This window comes from Papaver somniferum, chromosome 7 (genome assembly GCF_003573695.1).
Source record: "Papaver somniferum cultivar HN1 chromosome 7, ASM357369v1, whole genome shotgun sequence".
NCBI classification, from domain to species: Eukaryota; Viridiplantae; Streptophyta; class Magnoliopsida; order Ranunculales; family Papaveraceae; genus Papaver; species Papaver somniferum.
Genome location: NC_039364.1, coordinates 223,272,129 through 223,286,455, shown reverse-complemented (window position 1 = coordinate 223,286,455; position 14,327 = coordinate 223,272,129). Strand labels below are relative to the sequence as shown.

General features: G+C 39.1%; 1 protein-coding gene across 1 annotated transcript; it reads right to left on the bottom strand.

The window, feature by feature from the left end:
• Window positions 1-374: 374 nt before the first annotated feature.
• On the bottom strand, window positions 375-7,353 carry LOC113299665 (protein VACUOLELESS1-like). The gene is made up of 11 exons (XM_026548738.1): window positions 6,321-7,353; window positions 5,190-5,480; window positions 4,867-5,006; window positions 3,751-3,856; window positions 3,570-3,662; window positions 1,596-1,685; window positions 1,370-1,483; window positions 1,153-1,260; window positions 945-1,018; window positions 748-802; window positions 375-641 (listed from the first exon to the last, which is right to left on the bottom strand). Exons 1-11 carry the CDS (start codon window positions 7,092-7,094, stop codon window positions 603-605), a joined length of 1,884 nt encoding a protein of 627 aa, XP_026404523.1. The 5' UTR covers window positions 7,095-7,353; the 3' UTR covers window positions 375-602.
• Window positions 7,354-14,327: the final 6,974 nt, after the last annotated feature.

Sequence of the window (14,327 nt, the reverse complement as noted above, 5' to 3'; positions counted from 1 at the left end):
GATTTTGGATTTGGATTTGGAATGGGCTGCTGGACTTCTCAGTTTTTTGGATTTGGATTTGGAATGGGCTGCTGGACTTCTCAGTTTTCTGTGAGCGCACTTGGATGTTAAGAGAAATATAGTGCACGACCATCCTTGGACGTGATTGTGCTAGGGATTATTGGAGATATTTGGCAACCCTTTGGCATGGGGTGTGATGCACGGGACACGATTCTTAAGGAGGCGCACTTTCCTATCTTAACTAGGTTTCCTGGTTTCTTCAAGAAGAGGCTACAAAAACTCTCTCTATATAGAGAAGGTTAGATACAATTTGGGATATTTTTTACTACCGGTTTTCTCCCCCTCATGAGGGAGAACTATCTCTTTTCTATATTGTTTTGATTGTTAGGGATGAATTCAAAGTTCTAATTGTGAAGCTCAATTATTACAAGTTCATTTCGAGTTTAAAGTTAATCATTGTGGATTGTTTTTACTATATTGAAGATTTATGATTGATTCTTAGATTAATTTGGAGGCGCAACTAGATTAATCTATTAATCATTCTAATGCTAGTAGAGATTTGAACGATCCGTAATTCACAAACCCTGAAGCATTTGATTGAGTTACACCTTGTAAGCGAACCTCAAGGCGGCTGCCACATCCTGTTAAACAGCAGAAAATATTTGGTTAATATGGAAGTATCCACAAAATAGAAAATACACGTGCAAGGAAATAAAATACAAGTAATATTCTTGTCATAAAACTTACTTGAAGCTGTCCAGTTGAGAGAAAGAAGTCTTTCAGGAACTCATGTTTATAACACCTTCAAAATGAGCATTATACTGTCATGAACCGTAAAACACATGTCCCGAGCAAAAGAAGCTTAACTCAAACAATTCTGGCTAAATATGAGGCCAAGGAAAAGAAAAGCAAATGCAGCGTCATATAAGTAACCAAAAAGGTACCGCGCATATGTGATGAATAGATCCCGAGCCAGAGGTCTTGCCTGTATCGTTCCAAAAAACCCCAGCGGTGGACTCTGCATGCACAAGGAGGAAAAGACAATAACACAAACAAACAAAAGTACTCTTAAAACTAGCCATGCTTGAATCCTCGGCTGATAAAACCTACAGCAGCAGAAGAAAGTATATGCCGAGAGCCCGAAAGTACTACCTTCTGCCAGATGTGGAAGAGGGAAAGATAAACAAGGTCAGCATCACCACTCTCAGTAGCCTTCATCAAAGCTGTATCTTCCTCTCCTATGCTTAACAAAAGAGGAACCTGTCAACATCATTATTTTTGTTAGTATTTTTCCAAGAATCTGCAGCATGCTTCTTTAACTACTTTTAATCTTTTATCGTCTCATTAAATCTTATGACACAAAAGACACCTGTTTGGAGGAACGTGGTTCATGTTCGACAAGCATTGCAGCTAACTTCCGACGGCCACTTTTATCTGCTTGAGAGGCAACTGCAGCATATGATATGCCTTTGCACAATTTCAACTGAAAATTGAAGTTGTTTTAGAAGACAAATGATATGGAAGAAAAGAGACAGAACTGAAAAAAGAAATTGTAAAAAACAAAATCAAGGAAAGAAGATGTACGTAATGCACACCTTATCAAGCAACATTTCAAGAAGAGCAGCATCATGAATAGCCGGCGAAGCTGTTATTTTTGCACACGCCCAGTGCATTATAACCACCTCCTAATCAGCAAATAATTTCATGGGTGTAAAGCAAGTAATCATATCTTCTCGGCTAATTAAGACAACATAGACCAACACCGGACACTGGGAATTTAAGAGCCGAAAGAAAGAACAAAATAATAAAAAATAAATAAATAAATCCTACGTGGTGACTTGAGTTTCTTAACTATTTTGTTCCTTTCACAAAACTGTCTCCCGAAAGTTTTGGAAGTTGTTTTAGTGTTTAATTTTAAAGTTATTAGGTTAAAACTTATTTATCTCTTTCTAGAAACCCAACAGCTGCAACCCCTATATATAAGCTTACAGCAATTGCTACACCTATATCCACCCCAATTGAATCGGGAAAAAGAAATGATATTTTCCTAATATTTCACCATCATCAATTATATCCTTCATCCTGCATGCATATCTAACTAAGACAGACGCACTGGTCACACTCCTAATCTCAGACTCTTGAAAGGTTTATTTTGTCCCTGCTACAAAAGTATCTTCCCCTAGATTTTCTTTCAAATTGACATTTTCGTTCAATCCAGCAGAAAAATTAGAAATCTAAGTAGATAAGGCTATTGTGACTCCAAGAAAATAAAAATATTTTTTTTCTACAAAATCAGGGAAGCGAATTGGATCTTGTAAAACTAAAGATGGAATTTTATCCTGTAAAAAATGGGTCCTATTTTCCCTTCAAAATCAATCACAACACATGATTAAAGATGAAGCTGGTCACAATTCCTTCCAGATTAGCCACATCAAACCATATGCACAAGCATCGTCAAGTACAATACAAATGGTGAATCCTTCTAGATTACAGACAAAAATATTTTGTAACACTGTCCAGGAGTGTCCTATTAGAGCTCTGGGCTTACTTGTACCATTCACTTTGGGCATAATTCTTGGTAGCCAGGAATCAAAAGGAGGTGGAAATCGTTAAATATCTAAAGAGTCCTAAGTTTAGGAGCGTGACGGAAGCGTCCGCTTCTATTGATATGCGTGTGCATGATTCACTTGATGAAAGTGAAAGAAATTTAGAAAGTAAAAAGAGAATTGTGTTTCTGATAAAATTGATGAACATGTACGTTGCTCAGTGCTTATATAGAGGTTTCAGTTCGATACTTCCGATGAAAGTTTGCAACTCTGTGGATTTCAGAGAGAGATAAACAGGTAGCAAATAAACTCACCATTTTGTTTTCGATAGAAATAAAATACTAAAATCAACTTTCAATATTAATAAAAATAAAATTTAAATACTGAAAACAACTTCCAATAATTGTAGTTAATGTAGGCATTTTATTTTATTTTATTTGGGGGAAAGGGTGTTTCCATTTTTTAGGAGTGCGGTTCTCACTTGTTTGGAGTGCAGCTCTCAACAAGGTTCTCATTGAGAAACACAGAGTTGTCAAGGTAGGGTCCCGCATATCTGGCGTAACTGTGAAAGGTTCATGTGGAACAGTTGTCCTTTCTAGCCAGAATCCTCAAGACCTTCTAATTAGTGGCTTGAAACTTTTCCTTCACCAACAACTCTTTCGATAGATAAAACAAACATCTAAGTGGAGCTCAGTCTTATGTGTAACACGTCATTAATATGTCGAAAGAAACATTGGTAAACTTATAGATGGGTTTTAAGATACAGACGCAGGCCTGATTAAAGAAGTTTAAAACTGCACATGTCACCAATTCTAGGATCTAAGCCTTGGTTCGAAATATATCCTGTGCCAGTTTAACAAAAAAGGTAATTAAGAAACAATTACTATTTCTCCTAGGCAGACTAGGCTAATGCTTCAAAGGAACCACTAGAATAATTTCTGAAAGGATCCCAGGTTATGATTAAAAGACAAACGAGGAGAGTATAATAGCTCATACTTATCAAACAAATAGAAGGTAGCTTACCGGGCTCAAGCCAATGTAATCTGATATACGCAGTGCCAAAAGGTGTTGGTGAGCATTAATCAGACGACCAATTAGAACTGGCGCAGTTAGTAACTGCAGGAAGAGTGAGAATATTTGCTATAGTTAAACACCACAGGATCTAAAACAATTCTAGCAGCTAAATTAATTAAGGGTTGGCGACCTTGTATTGCTGAATACTAAGAGGAACACCAATCTCATAGTTGCGCACAGCATTTAGCACCCGTAATGTTTTACACATTTCTTGAAACCGATCACGTTGAACATGGCTGTAAAATCCAACAAGAACCCAGTACACGGTCAGATAAAAAAAATATTACCAACATAGAAGGAACTAACATAGTGCAACCAGATTATCCATGCAGGCCATTTTTTCACTTTCAATACCCTACGTACATGGACAGATACACAAAATATTTCCTCTTCCTTTCATTTGATAATCTTTTTTATCAGAAACCCAAAGATTCCTCCCCCTCATTCAACCCGCAACTACAAAACAGTTTTGAGGTTTTGGGCACCACTGAATCCATGGTTCAAGGATACATTATGCTATTCACAGACTAGACAGTTTAAGCACATTCATTCAACTAAATAAAAAAATGTGAAACAAGAAAATACCACACGAACTATCAAATAGGGCATTACATAGAATATGTTCACAAACTGTATACTGATTTCAGAAAAACAATTTTTTTGGAGTAAAATCTATGAGTTCCGTGCTTCTGAAGAACAGACAGACTCTTTAATCCTGAAGTTAGTTCTGATCATTTGCCTGCAAGGTGTGAAGTGATAGCTTTTGTAAGGAAGAGCCAAGAAGAATTTTATCTACTTCGGATCTTCCTCAAAAGCAGTTACAAAGCTGTTGAATATGACTATAAAATAGGGTCAATGTTGACAAGTAAAAATACCGAACGTTCTGGCCATATAGAATTTCTCACGTAAGATACTGAGAGAATCTCTTAATATCGAACTTTAGCACGCTGAAACTTTTTCTCATCAGCTCAATTTTATGGTTTTCACAGCTTCAGAATTTATCCATAGAATGAAAAGTTTTTCACACAAATCCCAGTTTACTGGTAAAGCTGTTATTTTTACTGCAGTGTACATTAGTAGTTCCACATAAGAATGTCTTTATTGGTCAGACGGTAATACATAGTAATGTTTTACTCACAACAAGATATTTTTTTCAATTGAAGAACTGAAGCTTCCTTTAGTTGTCAAACTAACAGTCTCAATGTCTGACTATGAAAAACACCAGAATAGACCTTTGAAAACCAACCTGCAAAAGGATTGACCATAGCTGGCAGCCCTAAGTAGAGTTCGTTGCCGTGACACATCAAACTCATGACCCGCCGCGTCAATACAAGCTTCAACAGCTTCAGGAAGGTTGGAGCGAATTGATCTCAAATTATCATCCGCCTGTCAAGAAGATGGTAATATTTAGTAGTAATTCTTTTAAAAATCCTAAACTCAAACAAAAACCCGCATTCTTCATCGATCAATTTGAGTCAAAGCACGAGACATGTTGACTTTAGTACAAGCAAGAATCACCCTGATCAAAAACCATAAAGGCTATTTGTTTCATTCGTGTGACAAGCATACCTTGGCACTTCGCCTGTCAAAAAGATCCAACGCATCGTACAATAAGGCCGGAGGTTTTGTGCTCGCTATGCTAAAGATAGACACGGTGGATTCAGGGACTAATTGTAAGAATTCCATGCTGGTATTTGAAAGTACCCTCACTCCATCACACTCCGGAATAAGAATGATGGGATCATCATATAGATATCGAACTGGATCACCAAATGGACCTACCACCAAAAGCATTTCATCCCAGTAGAGAAGTACACTATGCATTCCACACCAAGCTAACTGCTCAGGAGGTAAGGCTGACTGCAAAAACATGATATTGAAAATCAGCATGATACAATGGATAATGTGTTTATAATATGAGTGGGAACTATTCAAATGAACAAAAAGAATGTAACTGCTCAAACAGAAAAGGTTTAAAATATTTTCTGATGCTCATCAGAAAATTGAGAAAAGAAGCAACCCGATATTTATCCCAACTGTTCCATTTTCACTACAAGGTGCTAAAATCAGGTTATGGAGTATGGCGGTCGCATTAACTCATTGAATCTTCAATGACTCATAATTTTACATTTTTGTTTCCTTAAATACTACAAAAGCCATGTGATAATTCTACTGATATGAGTGTGTCTGTGTCAGACAATGCAACAAATGAGCTACAAGGCCATCCGCACACCTATTTACTTGTCCCAGTAATAGTGAGCTCTATCTTATATATCCAATTTCTTTTGTTGGATCCAGACAAATTTTAGATACATGTGAGTAATTAACTTTTAACTATCTGTCATGTTCAGACTGGGTAAGTACAAGCACATAAAGTCACAAACAACATATATACTCTCCGCATCTAGATAATAATTAGAGCTTGGTTCAAGAATCACCTTCAAGTTAAGAAAACACAATAAGTTTCTATCTTTGCTTTCCCTAGTTTTTTACATACTTAGAATCAGACCTTTAGTTTGGTTATGCCCTAGGACGTCATCATGTTGTCAACTAAGCATATGATGTGATTGTCAAGTGAAAGTTATTTTAGACAGAACAAATGAATCTAATGAGAAAATAAGTTTCTTCTACCCAAATTTTCTGAGTATTTGCGAACTCAGCAACAATTAATACAAGTTGTAAACAAAATCGAATACTTGCCTCACATTCATACTTGAATATCTCTTTATAATCCGTAGTGGAAGTAACCAGAAGCCGGCCATCATGAGTAAATGATGCAAGGAACTTCCCGTTTTGAGTCAAGACCATTTTCTGTAAAGGTCCAATTCCCTCTCCAACCTTCTGAATACCATCTTCATCAACAACTAAAATATAATCGTTCACTCCTAAAAGCACTTCAACATTCCCAGACATTGTATGCTGTGGTTCAATGACAGCAATACAGAGTGGATAATCTTCTAAAAGAGGATCCTCAAGTTTACAAGGATTAGGGTTTTTGAAATCAGATATACAAAAAATCTGATAGCCTTCAGTTAAACAAACCATGCCATTACCCCAAAACACACATTCAACAACATTCTGTTCTAAGAATTCACTTCCTAATGATATATTAGGCTCTTGAATCTCACCGTGAATATTATACCTATAAACAGTTCCATCCTGAAAAACACAAACTAAAGTTTGATCATCAGTCCATGACATACCAATTAAACGACCACCAGGACGATCCCATCTAGTTGATGAAAGAAGAATTCCAGCTGAATTGTAAATGTTTAATTTTCTTAAAGCAGATTCAGCAAGAAGTTGAACAATTTTAGCATCATCACGAATAACAGCGATTGGACCACCAAAAGGAGCACAAGCAATTTTGTTACGAGAAAGATCTACTTGCCATTGCATTGAATAGATCTCTGGTTTTCGATAATAGCTTTCGTGTTGAAGTTGCCATTCCGCAGCTACTGAAACACCAGCCATTTTGGATTGAATTTTTTAGGGTTTCAGTTAACAATGAATCTACTGGGAATTTTTCTTCTTCTTGGAATTCATGCATCAATTCACCACCATTACTTGTAGGAGATGGGATTTTGGTTTGGTTTTGCAGAAAAATGTTTACAAGACGAAAAACGAATTTGCTAATCTGCGCGTTGTACGGTGCGCAGACTTTTGAGGGGACGGAAATTATTCTTAAAGCAGGCCCCATACAGGTCACAGGTGTGTTTGTTTCCCTTGGCTAGGGCTATATTATTAGCCAAGACCATGGGTACGTTTGGGACGGAGGGAGTCGAGGATGAAGTTCGATAAGAGTGGAGTTCAAATCTTGGGGTGTTTGGCACCGATGGAATTGGAATTCTACGGAGTTGAAACTCCATCTTTTAGGTTTAGTCACAGCTGAAAAACATTGCTAAAAGTGGTGATTATAGATAGCGTTCGGTAGTTTCGTTGGATGTGATATAGAATCAATACAGGGAACACCAAATGGTTTGGCGTCCCAAAAATTCTAGAAATGTCAGATGGGTAGTGTTGATACATGAAAAATATTAGCCTTTAGTCGGGCTAGTGTGTCCTCAAAAGGGAGACAAACCCAACATGAAACATGGGGACTTGGGGACTAAAGCCCAAGTCGACCAAGAAAGTGTCTATTAGATGGAAAGGACAATGAAGGAATTAATAGGAAATAAGAAGGTTTTATTAGAGGAGGAATGACATTAGTAGTAATTAAAGAAGTTTATGACATATGACATGATGTCATAAAAGGAAGGGGCTTTTGGAAAGTCTATATAAAGAAGGACAAGGTACAATGGAAAAACAACTCTCTCTCTCTCTTACTATTCTTGGTAAAGTGAGGTCATTTGGCTAGCTAGAACGGGTAGAACCTCAAACCTAAAATCACCTCTCAACATTTGGCGACCACACCCGGAGGCTCTTGCCTAGCTAACCATGACACACGTAGGAGGCGTTAACCTTGGTACGGTAGAGAATCAAGTAACCAACCGAACCATCAATTAGGAGGAAGTAGCAATAGAGGATGACAGCGAGGAAGAAACACCGATCCAAGGCGTTATCAAACGACCGACAGGATATGGGTCCCAAAACAGAGAGGCGACGACAACACAAGGAAAGAACACGCAAGTAACCCAACCGCCAAAACACATACCATCAACCCTGCAAAACATGCAAGAGGAACTAGAAGAGCGCTCACGTATGAGGCAGGAGCTTGAAGAGTAGATCGCACAAGCAGTAATAGCAGGACAAGGCACTCTTGGAGGAAAGACGAAGGGCGAAGAGTACAAAGACGACGAGACAATGGCGATGTCACAAAAAGAAATAGTGAAGTACTAGGAGAAAAATTATCATGTGGTGAAACAAGACAATCACTGCCGCGTAAGTAGCCCATACCCGATGGATATCCGGAAATACCAATACCCCGAAGAGTAGACATCTCCAAAATTCAAGACATATGACGGACAAGGAAACGCCCGAGAACAACTTAGCCGATTCCTATCAGCAATGAATGATAGGGCTTCCAATGGAAAATTATGCCTAAGAGAATTCCCCAAATCGCTCACAGGCACGGCATTCACTTGGTATGATAACCTAAAGGCATAAAGTATAGATTCCTGGCCAACCATGTCCACGCAATTCCTTCGGAAATTCTACTCATCTAAGAGGAAAATCACGGTGATAGATCTAAGAAAGAATGGATAGCGGATGGGGGAAGAAATAGGAAAATATATCTTACGGTTCCGGCGCCTGTCACTAGACTATCATGAAGAAATCAATGAAGAGACACTCGTTGAAATTGTATACAGGGAATGATCCCAGCCTTTAAGGGGAATTTGATCAACTTCAGATTCCAGAACTTTGTCGAGCTAGAGGAAGCAGCTGAAAGGATTGCCGACTGTGTAGAAGAAATACACATGGACTCTGCTTGGTGCCATACAGTCAATACCGCATCCGAGGAATCGCGCAACGTAAGACCCAACACTAACATAGAAAGGAGAGGTCAATTCCGAACTGACGGAAGGGGCCAAGGAAGGACGGTGGGATTAGGCGTGATTTTAACCCACCACCTCCTCTCCTTTACAGTAAAGAGCGCGCGGTCGAATTGCTTAATCAGTGGGTCACCAGAGGAGAAGTCCAGCTCCTCCCGACGGTAGTAGACGTCAACAAGATGGATCAGAACTTTGTCAGGTACTAACACTATCATCGAAGATTAGGACACCCAACTGAAGAGTGACTCGCTATAAGAAGTATATTTGAACGTAAGCGTGCCTCTGGAGAACTCGGTCTAGCCAAGCAAACAATCGAGCATGACCCTTTCCCTCGCCATTGATGTGAAAGAGAGGAGAAGGGGGAGAGTGTGAGTGGTAACACAGAAATTGTAAACAACCTCTTTTTGTGGTAAGGACAATTTCCCCTATCAACAACGAGTAGAAATCTATAAAAGGTCGCAGGTTAGCCAAGGGCGCCCGATCGATTGATAAATCTACAAAAGGTCTCAGGTTATCCAAGGGCGCCTGATTGGCTGACAAATCTATAAAAGGTCTCAGGTTAGCCAAGGGCGCCTGATCAACTGACAGATCTACAAAAAGTCTCAGGTCAGCCAAGGGCGCCTGATTGACTGACAAATTTACAAAAGGTCTCAGGTCAGCCAAAGGCGCCTGATTGACTGAAGAATCTACAAAAGGTCGCAGGTTATCCAAGGGCTTCTGATCGACTGACAAATCTACAAAAGGTCTCAGGTCATCCAAGGGCCTGATTTACTGACAAATCTACAAAAGGTCTCAGGTCAGCCAAGGGAGCCTGATCGACTGACAAATCTACAAAAGGTCTTAGGTCAGCCAAGGGCGCCTGATCGACTGAAAAATCTACAAAAGGTTTTAGGTTAGCCAAGGGCGCCTGATCGACTGCAAAATCTACAAAAGGTCTCAGGTCATCCAAGGGAGCCTGATTGACTTAAAAATTTACAAAAAGTCATGGGACATCCAAAGGCGCCTGATTGACTGACAAATATACAAAAGGTCTCAGGGAAGCCAAGGGCGCCTGATTGACTGACAAATCTACAAAAGATCTCAGGTCATCCAAGGGCACCTGATTGACTGATAAATCTACAAAAGGTCGCGGGATAGCCAAAGGCGCCTGATTGACTAACAAATATATAAAAGGTCTCAGGACATCCAAGGGCGCATGGTTGACTGACAAGTCTACAAAAAGTTTCAGGTCAGCCAAGGGCACCTGATTGACTGAAAAACCTACAAAAGGTCTCGGGTCATCCAAGAGCGCCTAGTTGACTTACAAATCCACAAGAATCTCAGTAAAGTCAAAGGTACCTGCACGACAGAGTGGGCGCGTTTTACTAACGCATACCCTACCCAACACACTTTCGAAATAAAAGGGGGGGGGGGGGAAGTAGGCGCATTTTACTAATGCATGTTTTTCCCATGGCTTCCCTCTGATAAAAGAGGGAGGGGAGTAGCCGCCCAGCAAACGGCATACGTAAAAAAAATGAGAAAAAAAAAAGAGAAAGAGGAAGGAGGAGGAGGAAAACACTCGCCCAACCTCACACACCACCCAATAATAAGAAAGGAGAATTATAAACAGCCAAAGCAATTAATCAAGGATAATAAAATACCAATAACATAAACAATTAATCAAACACCACAAAATATCCCACAATCCAAAAACAAACAAACAAACACAGCACCTGAAAGACAAGTTCAACAAAGGAAAATCAAGGTAAAACCAACACAAGGACGAAGCGCTTCAAGCAAATTAGATCCTATCAAACTCTTAGCGTTTCTTTTTAAACTCAGCGTGAACTGTTGCTTCTGCGGTGTCAGCCCGTAACACCTCGTCATTAGCCACTCCAACATCAGCAAGTAACAGATTCAACACCACCTTCTTGTTAGAAGTTGTCTCTGAGCACTTCTTCATCTCCCCCTCTAACTGAGAAATTTGACTCGTAAGCCGACCAGGAGGGTCATTACGTCCCTTCACCTGTGCTAGCAGCTTCTCCAACCACGCTATCGGGAACTTAACACTAAGAGCAGATTGCACGGCAGTTTTCCAGCCACATAACATCGTTGCATCAACAGGATCATCCTCTACGCGCGTAAGACGGTCCGCAACTTCCAAAAGATTCCTAGTCATATAGCACACGATGTGAATATCCAGAAGACCCTCCTTCGCCATATGACCACCACCACGCTCGGCGATGTCCCATAAGCGGCAGCAAAAACAATTAGAATCCAGAAGCCATGGACGAGGGTGTGGGTAGCAGGGTCTACCCCAGCCTCGGTGGCGCTTACCACCAAAGGAAAACGAAATCACGCGTCTGCAGATGATTGTCTTATTTTTACTCATGCTAATTTAACCAATGTGAATAATCTCTTACAGGTAATGTTACAATCTGGTCAAGTCATTAATTTTGAAAAATATTCCATTTTATTCAGCAATAATATGGACCCTGATGTGGAATAAAAGATGCGGACAAAAAAGAAAAGTACTTAGGATCTCCTCTTATTATTGGCAGATCTAAAGTACAATATTTTGATGAGGTTGCAACTGCGCTAGTTGGCAAGGTAGTACACTATATCTAGCAGGCAGAATAACGATTGTGAAGGTTGTTCTCAATTCAGTTCCTATGTACCAAATGAGTACTTTCAATATGCCAACAAAACTTATAAAGAAATTATATTCCATGCAAATGCAGTTGTGGTGGGGTCATAAAACTAAAAAAGGGGCAAATCTCATTGCATGTCAGAATTTGTGCATTCCAAAGATCTTGGAGATTTGGATTTCAGATATTTAAAGTTGTTGAATCATGCTCTGTTCACCAAGTAGCTTGGAGAATTTGTTTACAATCAAATCTTCTATATGGGCAAATTCTTAAAGCTAGATACTTCAAAAATGAAGAGTTCATTAGTATTAATTCTGAAAAAAGTAATACTTCTTGAGTGTGGAGAGAAATTGAAGTGGGTCTATCTATTATTCAAGAAAAATACTCCATGAAAGTGAATAATGGGTAGAAAACCAGAATCTAGATCGATAGCTGGATAATTAATCTGAATTTAGAGCTTGAAACTTTAGATACTTCATATTTGAATTATATATTTGTTAGTGAGTTCATTATTTCTAATACTTCTTCTTGGAGTGTTAGTCTTCTTAGTACTTTGTTTACCACTGAAGTTGTTGATAACATGCAGAGAATGCAAATTACTCATCATGAAGAAGATATCATCAGATGGAGGCTAGCTAAAAATGGTATCTTCACTATCAAGAGTGTTTACAGAAAACTGGTGGGGAGAAGAGTGCTTCATCAAGCTGCTCTTAACATTATTCCCGAAGAAATATGGAAATCCTTATGGTATATGAAGCTCCCTCACAGGATTAAGTTATTTACAAGGAAGTATCTCACTACGAGGCAAAGGCTCTCTCAATTCAACAGAACTATGGAAACTCATTGCAGTATATGTAATCATAAAGATGAATCTTTGTATCATCTATTGATCAACTGCAATCATGCAAGATCAATGTGGAAATTAATAAAAATTAATATTGATCAAGCTGCGAACAATTGTAAATCAATTGTTGAGTGGATCATCTATTGGTTCGGTAGTGACGTTATAACTGGTATAGTTGAACAAAATACTTGGAGGATTACTCTCATTGTTGGTGTTGATGGTGGTTTTTAGTTTAGGGCGAAAACTGTAAAAGTATGTCTAGCTGACCCGGTGTCAGAAATAGTAGACCTTGATATGTCTATATTCTGCAAGGAGTCTGAAGAATATATTAAAATCTGATGAGTGTCTATGCCGCTCTTCGTATTGTATTGAAACTCAAGCTCCTAGATGAATTGTTTACTATCCATGAAAGTGCTTATTCGGAAGCACGTTGCGCTGCTCTCTGAGAATAAAATTAGTGATTTTGTACCAACGCACATAAATTATCAAATTTGATTAATTTTGTGACAGCTCGCAAAATTCAATTTTTAACCTAATTTTACCAATTTACAAAAATTAGGTTTTTGCGGCCTGCGCAATATCTCAAATCCTATTGGCCGAGACCAAACCTAAATTTTAAGCTAGGAGATTGATCCACCATGGACTCGTAGGAGCAAAATCCTACCAAAAGTCAAAAAACAAGAAATAAAGAGGATTTGCGGCGGGTAAAGGCAGCAGCAAAAGGGACGCAGCGGCGCCACTTCGCTGGCCGGTTCGCCCTAGATGGCGGCGTCGTACCATCGGTCGGCCATTCCCATATTGTTGCCTGTCGTCCCCCTCTTTCCCATCGACCAATCAAATCGCTCTAAATGCGCAGCCTACACTTTTAATTAAAGTTGGAAGTTGACTGGTCGACACGCCTAATTCCTTTAGGAATCGAATTTAGGCTGCCCATGTCAGTCTTAAAACAATCACGACCGCACGAATTGGCCGGCCAATTTAACAAGCTTGGCCTCCTCCCAGCGTGACCAAACAAGTTCCATGGTGTTCACCGGCGGGCCCACTACTATTCCACTAGTACAAACTTTCGCATTGGCCACACTTAATAACCGTGTCCATAGGCTTTGGCCATGGATTTTTTTCACTCCAGAAATGTGGCATCAGATGCCGTAACAACTGGGTACCTCTATGGATACATATATTTCGAGTGACTATTGCCTATGATTCACCATGGCCATAATCCTCTAATCGTGTCTACATGTACCCATTCTTTCTTTTTTTTGATAATTAAACATTTTCCCTATTTCCGCGGCCATAAGATCCCTTTAGACACACTGTTTGATTTGAGCATGGCTATAGTGTACCTTAACGCCACATGAATTTCAAATTCAATATGGCTGTAGTTTAACTTAACGCCACATGGATTTCATTTTAATGATGGCTTTTCTTATCAATTAGACACGTAAAATTTGTTTTATCATGACCAACTCATCCGTTATAGTCACACTAAATTTGTAACACCATGGTGATAAACTTCTTAAAGACAAATATTTTTAATCGTGGCTATTGTTTACCTTTAGGACACGAGAAATCAGTTAAACCATGACGATAGATTCCTTATAGACATAGTATATGGTATCGACGTGGCTATAACTTTCCCTAAAGCCACACGAATTATTGAAACCGTGGTCATTGCTATCATTTAGACACAAATTCATCTTAACATGGCAAATTAAGGACTTATAGTCACGGATAACATTTAGCT